The 15,543-nt window shown below is 40.0% G+C and overlaps 2 protein-coding genes across 4 annotated transcripts in view; one reads left to right on the forward strand and one right to left on the reverse strand.

Annotated features, from left to right (window-relative positions):
* NRG4 (neuregulin 4) overlaps positions 1-9,878 on the reverse strand; it is a 46,127-nt gene extending 36,249 nt beyond the window's left edge. Inside the window, exon 1 of the mRNA XM_021546784.3 lies at positions 9,773-9,878. The gene's annotated coding sequence lies outside the window, so the exon portion shown is untranslated. The remainder of the gene's footprint in view (positions 1-9,772) is intronic.
* Positions 1-15,543, forward strand: part of TMEM266 (transmembrane protein 266) — an 83,301-nt gene that overhangs the window by 14,502 nt on the left and 53,256 nt on the right. For 2 of the 3 annotated variants that reach the window (XM_031505763.2, XM_021543404.3), the window contains exons 1-3: positions 9,837-9,952; positions 12,196-12,301; positions 14,328-14,516. In XM_031505763.2, the coding sequence (XP_031361623.1) occupies positions 12,288-12,301; positions 14,328-14,516 (203 nt within the window). In that variant the 5' untranslated portion in view covers positions 9,837-9,952; positions 12,196-12,287. Of the gene's footprint in view, positions 1-9,794; positions 9,953-12,195; positions 12,302-14,327; positions 14,517-15,543 lie in introns of those variants that run through there. The other variant, XM_077785832.1, reaches the window with a different exon arrangement.

Raw genomic sequence — 15,543 nt, forward strand, 5'->3', positions numbered from 1 at the left:
AATACTAATCCAGATTTTAGCATTTGTTTTCTATGTGGTCTTGGGCTATATATTTAGTTAGGAAATATGTTTTCAGTAGCTTATTTAAATTCTATTGAAGGTGCTGAGGAGTCTTCAACCGAGTTTGATAGATTGTTTAGCAGATAGCATTTGGGTTGGAGAGGTTAATGCAATGGTGATACACAAAATATTTCTGAAAATTTTCAGAGCAGTTTTGCCAACTCTTCATGATCTTAATCTAGAAAGCTAATACAGATGTAGCATCTTTGCTCTCATCTATCTGTTTTTAACATGTTATTATGAGTTTCCTATATCCTAAAAATGTTGAATGAATATACTGGTAAAGTAGCTTGTTTGGGATTTTTTTATTTTTAATAAAGATAAGTTGATTAAATCTTAACAAAAGTCTCTGTTTGCAGCAGTAACAGACACGGTTCTGTCACAAGCAGGTGACTGGTACATGTTACAGGTTGAAGAGCAAAAAACGTGTTTTATTTATATCTTGACATTTGTTTACTGTTCTGGGGCTTGTATTGCAGTATGGATCCATTGCATAACCTTTGCTTGAAAAGCATCCTTTTATCTGCTCAGTGTATTAGACAGAACCTCCTTATTGGATATGGGTCATGGGACTTGAAGTACTAAATAAGATACAGCTGAAATAGCGCTGAGGAGGGTGGCAGGATGACTGCTGCATTGGGTCACAGAGTGGCCAGAGCTTTTCTGCCTGTGTGGTGCCACTGAATACTGAAAGATAGAGGACAAAGGTTTTTTTTGTGGGGCAGTGTGGTTGGGGGTCTCCTGTTTTCCTTATGATCTCCTGTTTTGAAGAAAATAGTTACTAAACAAAGCTTTTTAGAACATGTGTTAAATATATTCCCTGTGCTGAGCTCTAGGGTAGCAGTTTGTTGCGTAAGCTTTCATTGTACATTTCTCCAGCAGATACCATCATGTATTATAGAAGTGGTCACAGAAAATTATTGTACCTCCTTTCTTTAATAGCTATTTGTTATGCTTATTTAATACACTGGCAAAAGCCACTGAGGTCTGATTTGAAGTTAGTGCCAGGCATTTTACATGAGAATAACTTTTCTCCATCGTGTCCCTAACTGCAAGTGAACTACTATAACTCTATATTGAAAGAGAAGCCTAGGAATTAACATGCCTGACTTTTAACTGAAAATACATGAGGGGTTTGTATATGCTATTTATTTCTTCCCATTTTGCTATGATTTGATAAGTATTGGGTAGAACAGTTACTCCAAAGTTTACTTGTGGAATTGCCAGAGAAGCTGAGGGCAGGTTCCTCTCGGTGCCAGTCCCTGCCCTGAACTTTCTGGTTGTACTGTCAGTGACAGCAGGAGCTTGCTGGGGCAGAACCTCTGGGATTCTCGGGGACACTTCAAGAAGACCAGCTCCGTTTGCTGCTAGATTCATCAGTTTGCTTTCCCTTATCATTGTGTCTTAACACTACAGTTCCTTTAAATTTATTATCAGAACTTTTCTAAGGCAGGAAAGTTCTCTTTTTTTGTTTGTTTGGTTGCTTTTTTTTTTTTTTTCTCTCCTCATTCTTTTCCTCCTCCATAAAGGAAAAACAGGTCCAGGAAGCCATGGTCTAGTCTTAGGAAGGTACCTGATGTGGCATTCAGGCACCGAAGTCCAAGCAGCTGAAACATCGTCAGAGCATTAACACTTCTGTTTGAACCGTGGTGCATATTTTATCTGCCTCTAAGACATTACTGTTCTTATTGCTCTGTGCCTCCTGCTTGCTCATGTTCTCCTGGGGCTGTAGTTTTACTATGTGTCTTTAGGGCCCTGGTTCAAAGTGCATTGCAGAAGCCTGAGGGAATACTGAGGTGCATTTTATATCTGAATCCCTGAGTACCATCCTCAGTGCTTTACAACGTGGATTTCTTAGTGTGTTAGCCATAGCACCAAATTAGTGTGCCACGGGAAAGCTGGTTCTAGGCTCACAGTTTTGAATCACAGTAAGATTAATTTCCTAGAGAAGAGTGAACTTTGTGAGCCTTTAGCAATTGAGAAGTTGATTTTAAGTTTATCTTGATGCTGGCACTATCAGTGGAAGAGCACAATCTGACAGTTCTCCCCTGTAAATCAAAGGGAGTGCATGGGTGGGTGTTCTTGCATCTTCTTTGAAATTTATTCAGTAGCTTGTGATACTCTGCATTTCCTCATGTGACATGAATATCAGTCTTCATTGTTCTTGCAGAGTTTAAAAGATATGGGGGCCAGGCAGGGATAGTGATGTTAGATATTCTTGAGAGGGGGGAGAAGATAAATTGGACATTTTTACTTTCCATGTATGGTTTATTTTATTGCTGTAGCTGAGTGCATTTTAATATGTATTTATATCAATAAGCAAATAGCTTCATTCTGAAGGAATTCTGCATGCCTGTGCAGATCAAATGCTTTTTAACATTTTCAGGAAGTACTTCTCTTGCATACTTCACTGATCCTTTTTGTATTACATACAAAATACCTGAGCAATCAATTACTTCTAGTACAAAAGAGCTCTTGCTTCCTAACCCTTTCCAGGTCCAGTGTGAAGAACTTTTGCCTTATCTGTTCAGTTTGCAGTGGTCAGATTAGACATACTCCAAGCATCTGCTGGCCAGGTGTGTGTCCCTGCGATGTGTTCAGAGCTGGGTGAGAGCTGAGGGGGGATCTGCCCCTGCTGGCAGGGCTGGCTGGGCAGGCTGTGGCTCCCAGTGCTTCACAGGGCTGGCTGGGCTGGGCCTGCTTCCTCACTCTCTCACCAGCAGTACTTTGTGGCAGAAACCTGGCCTGTAATTTGCAGTAAGTGCATTCCATCACCTGCTGAGGGAACCAGGGTGACCTGGTTAAGTGCACCAGACATATATTAAGTAATGGCTGTCAGTACTCTGCATGCTGTAATAAGGTAGTTTTAAATCTTGCCTTTTAGGTTCCCGGTGATCAGGAAAGATTCGGCCAGCCAAAAGCAGTACAGCTGTTCTGTCTCCATACCTCTGTGAGATAACTTTCCTCTGAAGTACGAGACAGATGTGAATTCAAGAATTTTAGTATGTTTTTGCAGTGTGGAGTTTATCCTACTTAACATCACCAGGATTAAGTGATGCATCTATTTGTGAATTTGCATTAGAAATTGCTGGACTGTTTGTTTCTAAAAGCTGAATTACAAAGCATAACACTGCCCAAGAGAAGAGCAATAAATTTCACATCAATGGGCTAATTGTTATATACTTGCTTTTAAGATACACAGTAAAGCCATAAATTCATATAAATTTATTGCATTTTTTCTGGAAGGTTGCCCATAATGCTTTCCAGAAATGACAAAACAGATATTTCTCACAAATATATATTTAGTTGGTTCTTAGAATGAAATCTTTGGTTCCAGATGCTTGTTTTGATTTGTCTAATAACTGGATTTAGTACCAATCTAGTTAGGTTTCTTTTGATTCTGTATTGCGGATTATGTGAAAAACAGAATTTATCTAAAGAACTTAGTTCTCACTCTCCTTCCTAGCTAGAAACATAATATTTATGGGCCTCACAGAGTTGTAATTGGCAAGATGCATTGACATGCATTCAAGAGATGCCAATAATTCTTATGAGATTTTCTCTGTACTTTTTCCCATTCTTATGGAAGTGTTGTGAATCTTTTGTACTTTTGTTAACATTATGTTCTCTAGAAAACTAGAGGATACTTCTAAAATTTCTAAGGGCCTTTAATTACAAAATCCATTAGACCCAGAATCTGAAGAAAGTTCAAATTGATAGTTTGAGGAAGAGTCTTAAGGTTAAAGGCTAATGGCTGAAAGACAATCTCAAAGTTATATTAATCTAAGAGTATCATCAGAAACTCAAGTAGGAGTTAAGCTCCAAGTAAGATGGGCAGCACATACAGTGGATGAACATTAAAATATAGTGAGTTTTGCCTGTTTTTCTGACTGGTAGTGACAAACACTGGTACTTTCACGTGACTAAGACAGATTGCCAGTGTCACCCCCCTGAATTGACACATACCCCATACTCAGGGTGTCTCAAGGTTTTGTGTTATTCTGCTGCTGTTGTTAAAAGCCTGAGTGAATTTCCAGTTGTGTCCAAATAAAATTTGCTGTTGGATTCAAATAGACTTCTGTTCTTACCTCAAAAGCCATTAATAGGCTGCAGAAATTAGGTTCATGTGTGATAAACTCAAATCTAGTCAGAGATGACCTGCCAGGTATCTAAATAGACCTAAAAACATTACTTCTGGCATGTTCAAAAGGGTACATATTTTTTTCTACACTATTCTAAAGGGCAGCTGTACTGATCTTTCTTGGCTTGGAAACAAAAAGATGTGGCTGCAGGTTTCTGGTTTGGCTTTTCATTGCAGTTCAAGGGAGTGGGAAAAAGAAAGCTAAAAACAACATCCAAGAGTTGACTCTTGACAGGTGAAAGCAAACCAAACTGCTTTGAAACTAAATTAGTACTTTATTTACTTCCAGTAGTAATAATTTGGTTTAATACAACTAGATTAGATTAGTATAATTCCCAAACGTTTAAAGTCAGAAATGCAGTTGTTTTTAGCCAAGGAAATACAGACACAACTTTGGGTTTCAAATGGGGGGGTGTGCATGTGCTTGTTTGTTTGTTTTGAGAAACAGAATTTGTGACACAAAAAATCATGGTTTGGGGAGGGAGCGCCTGTGTTATGAAATTTGTCCAAGCAATCATCTGGCTAGATGCTGGCTACGTCCAGAGTGATTTAGTTTCCCAGATCAGAAAAAGTCAGGCATTTTCAGTCCAGTGGGGTTGTTGATGCCAGGCTCCTTCCTATCTGTGAGTGGATGGCACATTTCAAATGCAAGCTAATCCTGAGCTTCCACAAGGCAGCCCAGGGGTAGAGCCATCTCCCCAAGCCTGCAGTGCCTCTTGGATCCCTGTGCTGTGCTGTAAGGAGGAGTCCTCTCCCGGAACCCTGCCTGGCCCAGTGCTGCTCTGTCTGCAGGTTTGACCTCACGTTCCAGCCAAGGTCCCCCAGCAGCAGCTGCAGCTGTGAGCAGAGCAGGGGATGCTCAGGTGAGCAGGGAAGCGCTGTGAGCCCTGTGCCCAGTCCTGCTTGGGGCTCTCCTTCCTGAAGAGGACCAAACTGGGAAGACCAGACAAATCTGTAAAAGGACTTTTTAGCTGTGTGATTGTTCTGTTTTATTTGTTCTCTGGACTCAAGAACCCTGTGGTGTGGGGATTTTTTCTACCACATGCAGGAACTATAGATAACTGTGGGGATCACCAATTCATTACAGCTAAATACAAGCGGTTTGTAAAATGGAAAGGGAAATGGCATGCTTGGAATTACTCCAGAGAAAGAGATCAAATTAATACTATGATTGAATGAATGCCTTTAGTTTATTGAGGAGCTAAGAGCAAACTTGCTATTTGCATAGCCTTTGTGGATGGACAGGTTTTGCACATCTTTGAGATCCATATTGCTCTCAGTATTTGCCCTAGTATTAAACTTACTCAAGCAGGAGGTCCTCAGTGCAGAGTACCTTTCCTCTGCCCCATGGCATCTGCTGAATTAGCAACATTGTAGGTTGCTGCAGTACCTGCCAGACCTGTGCCTTTTCTGGAAAATGTTGGGAGTGTGTGAGAACCATGAATTACAGCAGTGCCAGTATGTACCATGTAGCATGAGCTAATGAGAGCTCAGAGGAGCTGTGGGCAGCTCTTGTACTGAAAGTCTATTGATGATGGAGCAGTTGCAGGTCAGAACCTGTCTGCAGACCTGCTACACAACCCCTGCCCTCCTCCCCAGCTCCCATGTGAATAGAGAGCACAAGAAAGAAGCATGAGTGGAGTCTTTATAACCTTCCCAAGCAGAGCAGCTCCTCCTGTTTCTTTTGGTCTGGAAGTGCCACGTGCTGCACACCTAAAAGTTCCTTGGGCTTGACTGGGCTCTCCTCAGAGTTTGTTTTGGGTTAATCCTCCTCTAAAGGTTTGGTTCCAGCTAGTGTTATTTGTTCTGTATTTCAGATTTGCAGTACTGCAATGTTCAGGATTCAAGGAATGCTCATGTTGCATTTGTGAACAGATTGTTTTAACTGTGCACAAGATAATTTTTCTCTCTTTTGGCCCATCTAGACTTCTCTCTAGAAAGCGAGAGTCTGCTTAGGAATAATGAGGGTCTTCAGTTACAGGATTACATGCTGGATTTTTTTTCCTTGACCAGTATTCTGCTTAATTTCAGCATACAGGATGATTCCACAAGGGCATAGAATTATGACTGCATGAGTAAGTGCAAATCTGCCATTTCCTAATTTGTGAATGTCTGACTTTTTTTTTTTTTTTTTTTCCCAATCTAAATACCTTTCCTGCATGGAGGAGATTTTCCCTATTTTTTTTTTAATGTGGTGTATTTAAAAACTTTGCTATCAATCCCTCCATGAAAAAGATGTGAAATTCAAATGTCCCTTCTTCCTTGAAATAAAAAGCTCCTTGTGCCTGTTTTCTTTTGGACACTGCCTAGGAATGTTAAAGATAAGGAAGTTATTTGCTTTTTGTTTTCTGTGTGGCATCTCTACATTCATAATTTTTTGACAAATCTAATACTTAATCAAATTCTTGTCTTACATAAGGCATTGTGGAAAGTCAGTTTAATCAAAATAATTTTTTTTTAATATCATACCCTGTGATTTTTCCTGTTGGGGGAATAAGAAGAACCAATTCTGTTTAACCCAAAGTAAAGCAAGGAAGTGCTGGAACCACACCTGCAAATTTGTCAGTTGTTCCCCTTCAGAAGTACAAGTTGCTGGATTCCTGAAGGGAACAGTTTTGGCATATATGACCAATCAAACTTTCCAAATGCAGATTATTTGAGCTAATGAAAATTCACAGGACAAAAACAGTTGTGTTCCCAAGGGGCCTGGGAATTTCAGTTCTTGGAGAAATGCAACTTGCAGTAGTCACAATTAGTGATCTCATCAGGTTCATGGTGATCCTGAGGATAATATCCATGGTGTTCATCACCAAAAAAATCTGGCTTGGCTAATTCACAAGAGCTCAAGCACTCTTGCCATTTTGCTTTGAAAGCATCGGGGGTAATGTCTGTTTAGGTGTTTCTCCTACTCTTCTTACTCATTTCAGATTGTTCCTTCCTGTTTTTCTGAACAGCTCCTGACATGGTTGGGATTGCCCTGCTGGCACACGAGTAGCCATCATTTGCATTTACACTTTAAAGTGTATAAGGCTTTCAACATATAGACTGAGATAAGAATGTAACTTGTTTGCACAAATGAAGCAAATTTCTGTTTCTTAATGTAGACTAGATTCAGAGTAAAAAGCTTCAGTGTGACACAGAAGGAGAAAAACCCCCACAGTAGCCCTCCTCCTCTGCACCTCTGCCTAAGTCTCTTCAGTGATTTCAGGGTGCATGTTTGCTCCAGTTGGATATTGCCAATGGCCAGGGCTCTTCACATCATCTTTGAGTATTTCTGATCTAAAGTCTCTCTGCTCTGTGTGCCTTGTTTCTTTGGCTGTGCACAATGCCTTGCCCTGCACTCTCACTTTTGCTGGCACAGCTATTTTTGGAGTTGTACTATGACCTGTATCAGGGAAGCCATCCTGCTGCCTTTTTTTTTTTTTTTTTTTTTTTTTTTTTTTTTTTTAATGCATGGGGTGTGGGCAGAAGAAGGAGATGGAGCTGGTGAGAACACAAAACCCCACCTTGCAGCGACAGCAGTGTCTCCTTGAATGGGGTCTGTGACATTTCCTTTGAATACAAACTCTGAGACTGTCCAACTGTCTTAAGCTGCTATTGGGGGACTTATTACAAGAACATATCAAAATTTGGTTTGTAGCTTCCTTGTAAGGGCACAAACTTGGATACTTCAGTTAACATCTGAATTTTGTACAGGAGCTTACAGATTCATGATAATATGCCTCAGAACATGAGCAAGTGCAGCAAACAGCTCTGAATCATGTTGTCTTGACTTCAGCTCAGCTGAATAGGATATAAGTTAGTAGGGACTTTGGTGCAAAAGGTTTAAATTAAATAATCTTCCTACTCCCCATGCCCAGTTGGGCTCACTACACTGTGACACATACTTTGCAAGACTCTGCTTCAATCAATGCTAAAAGCCAAGGTTTTCATGTACCAGTGGAGTATAGATTTTTTTTTAAGTTTGCTATTGGAGTTTTGCTTTATTTTTGGTTTTAGCTTAGTATATGTGCACCATGTGCTATGCTTTAGCATACACTTTCCAAACTCTGTTCTGTGCTTTTTGTTGTTTCACTGAGATTTTATCTCTTATTAGCAAGCTCCAGCCAAGGTGTGGTGACTGACAATAGAGGATTGATGTAAACATTAACAAATTAACTGGGGCAGGATATGTGCTGGGCAAGGCCAGCAGCAGGAACCTTTGCTCAAGTGCAGGGCATGACCCCAGCACCTGCACAAGCAGGAGCTGTGAGCAGGTGCTTGCCAGTGCCCCTGCACAGGAGAGGGGGAAAATCACAGTCAGCCCAAGGGCACCTCACAGAAGCCTTGGGAGCACTGGCCTGTGTAGTGAGGGTGCAGAGAACAGAGCAAAGCTGAATGGCTTGCAAGGCAAGGACAGCAATTTGAAGCATTTTGAAGATCTTGCCTCAGAAAGAGCTCAGTGGTTGGGGTGCAACTTCCTTCACTGCCTAGCATTACCTCCTATAGCCAGCAAAGCCTTGTCACCTTGCTGATTATCTCCCTTCTTCAGGACATTTAAGAATATACAGAATAGCATGGAATTCTGCCTGTGTTCTCCCTCCTGTACAAGAACTGACCGTTCACACGTTTTAAGCTGGACTACCAGTTGCAAACGTACATGCTTCCCATCAGATTGCACTGTCTTCTTGGTACATAAAAGATGTCAGTCATACAGTGCAGTGAGTGTTTCTGGTTGTTACACTGCTTGAAAGCTTGCACTAGAAACTAGTGCGACAGTTCTTTCCTTTCTCTCTTAACTCCCTTCCAAACTCTTTCTGTTAAACTTTGGAAACTCTGCTCCTGCTGCAGCCATCTCACACCATGGAACAAACAATTGCTGAGCTCTCAGGGGTCAGGCATTGCCCATGCTCACGTGGCAGCTCAGCAAGTGGTGTGTGCTGCCTACACTCAATTCTGCAAAGAAAAAAGGGGAATAAAGCAAAAAACTCTGGACCTGTTCATAATTCCGTCAGGTAAGACTATGAGAGATGAAGCATTTTTGTCTACTGAACACTGAGTGTGTTAGGTGGGGAAAGGACTGTATGGAAAAATTTTCAGACAATGGATGGAATATCCAAAAGTTGCCTGTCTTTGTTGGCAGGGAGAAGAGCAATGTCATTTCACTTCACCTACAGGAAAATCCTATAGGAATGCAAGCAGAAGATAAGTTTAAAAGAATAAGCTTTCCCTGCTTATCCCTGCTGCCTTTAAACACTACTCAGTTGCACAGAAATTTCTTGTGGAAGTTTCAAATTATGTTGCTCTGAAATGTGATTTTTTTTTTTAAAGGGAAGTAAAAACAAATAGATGAGGTGGAATGAATGGTAAAAAAAAAAACAACATTTTTGCAGAATACCAGTATATGTTAAGATGTTTCTTTCTGTTGCTTGCATAAAGCCTGGAAAGAAGCGTGAATCACAGTAATCCATTTCGGAGATACATACACACAACCTATTACATCTTTTTTGTCTTCTTATTGCACTTATGACTTGTCTCTTCAGTTTGTTAGATCAGCTAATACATTAGTAATTTGTCCCAGAGATTACTCACGTTTTGCCACTTTCTGTTTCAGGGAGGTTGCAGTGAGTCCCGTGGAGAGCCGAGTGCCCGTCTCTCGTCTCAGCCCGGTGAGCTCCTTGTGTCATGGTGGCGATCCCCGCGGCTGCGAACTGGACTCTGCTCCCTGCAGAGGAGCTGTGCCCTCCTGCCAGTGGCTCCTCCAGGCCTGGGGTGAGCAAACTTTACCTGCACAGCTGCCAGCTCCAGCAGGAGGGAGCTGGCCTGGCCTGGTACTGCTGCCACTGGTCACATCCCGTTCAGAGCCCCGGCTGAGCTGTAAAACGCAATTCTGGTTAATTGCAAATGCACTTCCTGCTTTGGGAAAGTGAGAGTAGGGAGGGACAAATATTTAATGTTTGTGTCCTGGCCCATTCCTACAATCTTAGGATTAATCATAAAAGATTTCTTAAAATCTAGATGTACAGTTTTTGTCACTGCTTTCTTTTCTAAGTCCCCTTTGGAAGTGAGATTGGGGTTACCAGCACTGTGCTGTCTCCCAAATAAATGGTGAGATTTTACTAGGTTAAGAAGCTTCCACATGTATATATGCCTGTCTGTCCTCTAAGGCCACTTTCCATCAGTCTTATTCCCATTTCCTAAATCGGCTGCATCCCCATGTACTTTTTACTCTCCAGGCCTGCAAATGCAGTTAGAGCAGTTAGATTCTCAGTTTTCTCACTCTCAGAAGACAGGTGCACAGTACCTCATGCCTTGACCATGTTCTCATGCTGAGTGCTTAGAACAACCGAGTTGGGTAAAATTTTTCATTCAAAATTGTTTGGGGTTGTTTTGTGTTGTAAAAATGTCAACTGAAAATGCGATGTTAGGGGAGCTAACATTGCAAACCAAGTCTGAGTCTTATATTTTAGTTTTGTTGTGCTGGTACATGCAACAGTTCCCATCAGAAAGCTCTGTGTGATTGAAATACTCAAAAATTTAGGCAAATGTTTTAGTATTTTTGTGCCTTAGGGGTACAGTAGATGAAATAATTTAAGGCATACAAAGACCAGGGAATTGACTCCCATTGATACTTAAATGGATATGAAATCAAGTTTCTGCTGTATTAGCAAAGCTTTATCTGAAAAAAATTTCCTTCTTGCTCTGTTTTTACAAGTATTACAAGATTGTAAATAAATAGAGGGTGTGTGTCTTTCTAAAGTATTAAAGTTTTCTAAAGTTTTAAAGAAACAAAATACTTTCTAAAGTATGTGTGATCTTTTGTTTTAAAATATTTTGGTTTTGTTTTTTGTCCTTTTCATATTAAATTAAATTGCTTTTGCATGACTTACCTACCTGAGGAGAGTGATCACAGTGTAGAACTTTTTTTTCTTGCGTACCCAGGTGCATTACCTGGAAAATGTGAAAATACATTGGCTACATTTTGCATTTTTGTAAAATTACAAAACATCAAATAAAGCCTTTGAAATGGCTCTACAAAAGATGCAAGTTCAATTTTACTTTTTTGTATGAAGTGATTGTTAAGGATCTTAATGGAGCTACATTTGTATGTCTCCACTGCAAATACTTGACTAACAATTCAGCCTGTAAGTGACTCTAGGGTAAAGTTTAGTATAAGAGCATTTTTCATGATCACTAGTTATTGTAAGTAATTCTAATTTGCCAATGTTTATTATTGTTTCTCAAAATAAGAGTCTGTTTTTATGTTCCTTTTAAAAATTTTGTAGCATCAAATCTTCACAATAGATTCACAAGATCTCTCATTTTTAAGAACTTTTGTTTGTTGTGTGGTATTCCTAATTTTTTCTGCTTCCAAAACCTGTGTATCAGTAGGTTTCATTCTCACAGGCTTGTCCTCTTTTGCTCTGGTGGCCATGCATTGCTCCAGGTACAGGACAAGTAGAGATTTTGCCTTTTCCAAATGTGTTACAGGTTTTGTTGATCAAAACACTATCCTGATAACAGCCCATCTAGAATGTTTGATGACATTATTTAATTTTTGGAAGAGACTTTCTGAGATAGCAAAGGGAGTCAGGAACAGTTCAAACTGGAAAATGAAGAACAAACCCCCAAACTTCATTGGCAGTGTTAATGCTTATGTCTAGAAAGTGTAAATAATTGACTTCCAATAGAATTTACACTCCTGAAGCCATGAGCTTTCTCTCAAATCCCCTTCCCCCCCTCTGATCTTGGTTATTTTCTCAACAGTCTAGTTGTTTAAAATAAGACTTGTGTTCTTATGGAATTATGTATGTGCCTGTGTGTAAACATAAATTCACTGTACCTTTACAGCTTCCATAATATGGAGGAATTAACCTGGAATAAAAACACTTTGAAAAAGAATCCTAGAGGGGAACTAACTTATTAGTCACATTTGCACATGACAACAGAAGTCAGTGTAGCCCTTTGGATTTCTTTCAGCTGTGTTTTAGATAACCTTGTTTTGCTTCTCACAGAGACCTGATCTTGCAAGGCTGGAACTCTAATGCAGAGCAGCTGGAAGTAGTTAGATATTGGAACCACTGCTGATTTGGTTGCATCTTCCAACATGACCAATCCTCAGTAAGTACTATGCAATACAAATTAGTTTAAATGAAAGGGAACATGCTGCTGCCTGGATAAGAATGATGTGACATACTGGAGGTTTTGTGTTTGTATAAAGTGTGTGAATTAGTAGAAACTACATGAATGATGCTGTCAGCATGTCTGATGTGCATTACTAACAGCAGTGGCTGAAAACTAGTATGTTATTTTCAGATCTGTTATCTTTCTTTTTCCCGCCATCAGTTCTGTCTGCCAACACCAGTCTGTTTGGTTTTCTTTTCAATCACATCAGACTTTTTCTGTCATCTAGTCTATGTAAGAATACAGAAACTCAGTACTGTTGGGGGAGGGAAGGCTGCACCAACTCATTTCCTGTTTCTTTTATACTACTGGAAATTGGATCATTGTATGTTCTTTCATGCAAAACTGAGCCAGCTTGGACTTACAATGGTACATGTCCACAGGATGGCATTAAATTTGAAAGTCAAAGAAAATTCTTGCTAAAATTAGCTTTTACCTCTGGGTTTCTGATTTCAGATTGTTTACAGAAGAATACAGTTCTGTTGGAAATTAAGGAATCTCATTACTCTCCATTATTAGTTACACATGAATAAAATAAAAGCTTTTAGGTTGTTCAAACAGTACTGCCTTTTGCCTTCTTTTTCTGCCACAGTATGACACAGCTGCAGCCTTTCCCTGCCAAATACTCTACATATAACAGCATTTTACTTTCTTGGTAATTCTGGCAGTAGTTAGCTCCATTTAATTAAAGAGTAATGTCTTCCAGCTGAAAGAATTAGTCTAATGGTGAGACTCAGACCAACAGAAACTTTCAACATAGAATTTTACTTCCTTCACCCACATCTTTAAATTATATCCTTATGCAAGATATACCACTTAAGTGGTCTTCTAAAGTAGCCTCTTATTTTCGGGGGAAAAAAAGGAACTGCTAACCAGATTGCTTAAATTGCTGGAAGATTTTAATACACTTCTTTAAAATAAAATGCTATTTTTGCAGTCAAATAACACAGGGTGCCAAGAATTTTTTAACTATACCCCTGTGGAAAAAGAGTATCTTCACACCTGCTGTAAATCTCTGACAGTAGCTGAGATTTCTTCCAGAGTTACCAGGCTCCCCTGGAAGAAAGCTGGAGAAATTTGTGCTGGCACATCCTTGGAATCAAACAGGGCAAGCAGCTTTGCTGGGTGCAAAGATCAACCCTTGACATGCAAGCTGTGTCCTACAGTCAAGTCATCCAGTGCATGCACTAATGGTAACAGATAAAATTCCTACAGAAGTAGTATCTTGTTCTAAATGTGGGAGACATACACATTGTCAGACTGTTTTTAGCTGCGTGGAGTTTCCATTAGTGTTAGTGGGCTGCTAAAAGAATAAATCTGATCTGCTGATCAGATTTAGAAGCTGTACATAAGGTTAGTTAAGATAGGAGGAGGAGGAGGCCATCATTCTTCTGAATCGCTCTTCCATTTCAGAACTGTTTTGAAATAACTTGTAACAGAATTATCCTTTTTAGGTAAATGCAACAAAGCTGCCATCCGTCAAAACTATTTGAATCAGTATTCATATATGCAGTTGAAGAGGGGTCTAAATGCACCTAGTAGTTAACAGTTGATTTGTATATAATAATTAAAAACCCTAGCTGTTCATTGCTCTCCAATCTAACTTACAAAGCAGCGAATCCTTAGTTGGCATAATTACATGCCCTCTTTCTGTATTTTCCTTTTGGACTCATGCATTTTTTCTCTGTTTAACACAGACATTTATATTTTGTGCTTTTGAAGCAGATTCAGCAGAGTGAAATGTTGTTCTCCTTTGTGAGGTTTCTGTTGATTACAGTGAGATCTACTAAAGTTTCGGGAGTTTTGATCTACCTCCTTAATGACAACACCTCCTCAATGACCTTGCAGAGGCCTTTTAAGTTGGCTCTTTAGGATTCCATGAAGTTCTTGTCTCTAACTTCCTTTTACTTGCTTGCTAATTTATAATTCTTTATGTGTATACATGTGTTTATTAAATTTTCAGGCCTACAATTGAAGGCAGTGTTTCAGAAGTTGAGATCATTTCCCAACAAGTGGAAGAAGAGACCAAAAGCATTGCTCCTGTGCAGCTTGTTAATTTTGCTTATCGAGATCTACCTTTGGCTGCACTTGATCTGTCTGTGGCTGGGTCCCAGCTTTTGCCAAATTTGGATGAGGAGTACCAAAGAGAAGGGTAAGTACAAGGGGCAGATTTTTGTCATGTAGTTTTAGGTTACAGGAATTTCATGGCCTGTAAAGCCACTTAAGCTGGAGAAGTGCAGACAATTGTCCTTAAACTGTATGTAAAAGTGTTTTCACAGGAGGGAAGAGACCTTTTCTAATATCACTAATCTAGGCTGCTTTAGAGCTGTTTATCATTTTAAGTGGTTCATAGCTACTGTTTGACCACAGTCTGGAAGCTGTATCTCAGGAAAAGCCAGATGAAATACCTGGCCTGTCAAACAAGCAGAATGGCCTGGTGAAAGCTCCTTGAGAAAGGTATTTCAGGATAATGAGAGTTGGCTGCTGTGACTCTTGTACATAACTGTACACCTCCTGACTAAGAGATAATGTCTGGTACTGCTGATTCCAGGACAGAGAGTGTACTTGTTACCCAGTAATTTGAATTATATAGTTTGGTAATGTGAGAATGCTGTCTTTGATAATGTACACAACATATACACACTGCTCCTGTTTTCATAGAATGGTGGTTCCAGGTTTATTGCAATAAAAGATCTTAATCAGTTCATAGCATCTACCCAAGCATAGTCCAATATCAGATTATGTAGTACTGTTGTCCTGCAGGACATTAGAAATCATCCTTATGCCTGGTTCAGGCTTGAAGTGGCTGTAGGTGGACTGCTGTACTAAATTCTTTATGAAAGATTTGGGTCAACTGGAGAGAACCCAGAGGAAAGCAGGAGGCCCAGAAAACCTGCCATGGAGTACTGATTATAATAACTTTCACGTGACAAAGAGACTTTGAGAGGAGCTTCCAAGAGACTTCAGTGAGAAAGGGAGCAGCCTGTTACTGATCTCCATGATGTTTAGGACAAGCAGTCCTAAAAAAAGCTTGAATTGCAGCAGACAGTAGTGAGAGCTGGGGTAGACTTCTGGTGTGTGTGGGAAGGAGGGTGATAGAGGTACAGTTGCTGGATATCTTCAGGAAGATGCTTTTGTCAGGAATGGTAACGCTATGTTTAACATCCCTTGGGACAGAA

The sequence above is a fragment of the Lonchura striata genome, chromosome 11 (assembly GCF_046129695.1).
Source record: "Lonchura striata isolate bLonStr1 chromosome 11, bLonStr1.mat, whole genome shotgun sequence".
In the NCBI taxonomy this organism is placed as follows: Eukaryota; Metazoa; Chordata; class Aves; order Passeriformes; family Estrildidae; genus Lonchura; species Lonchura striata.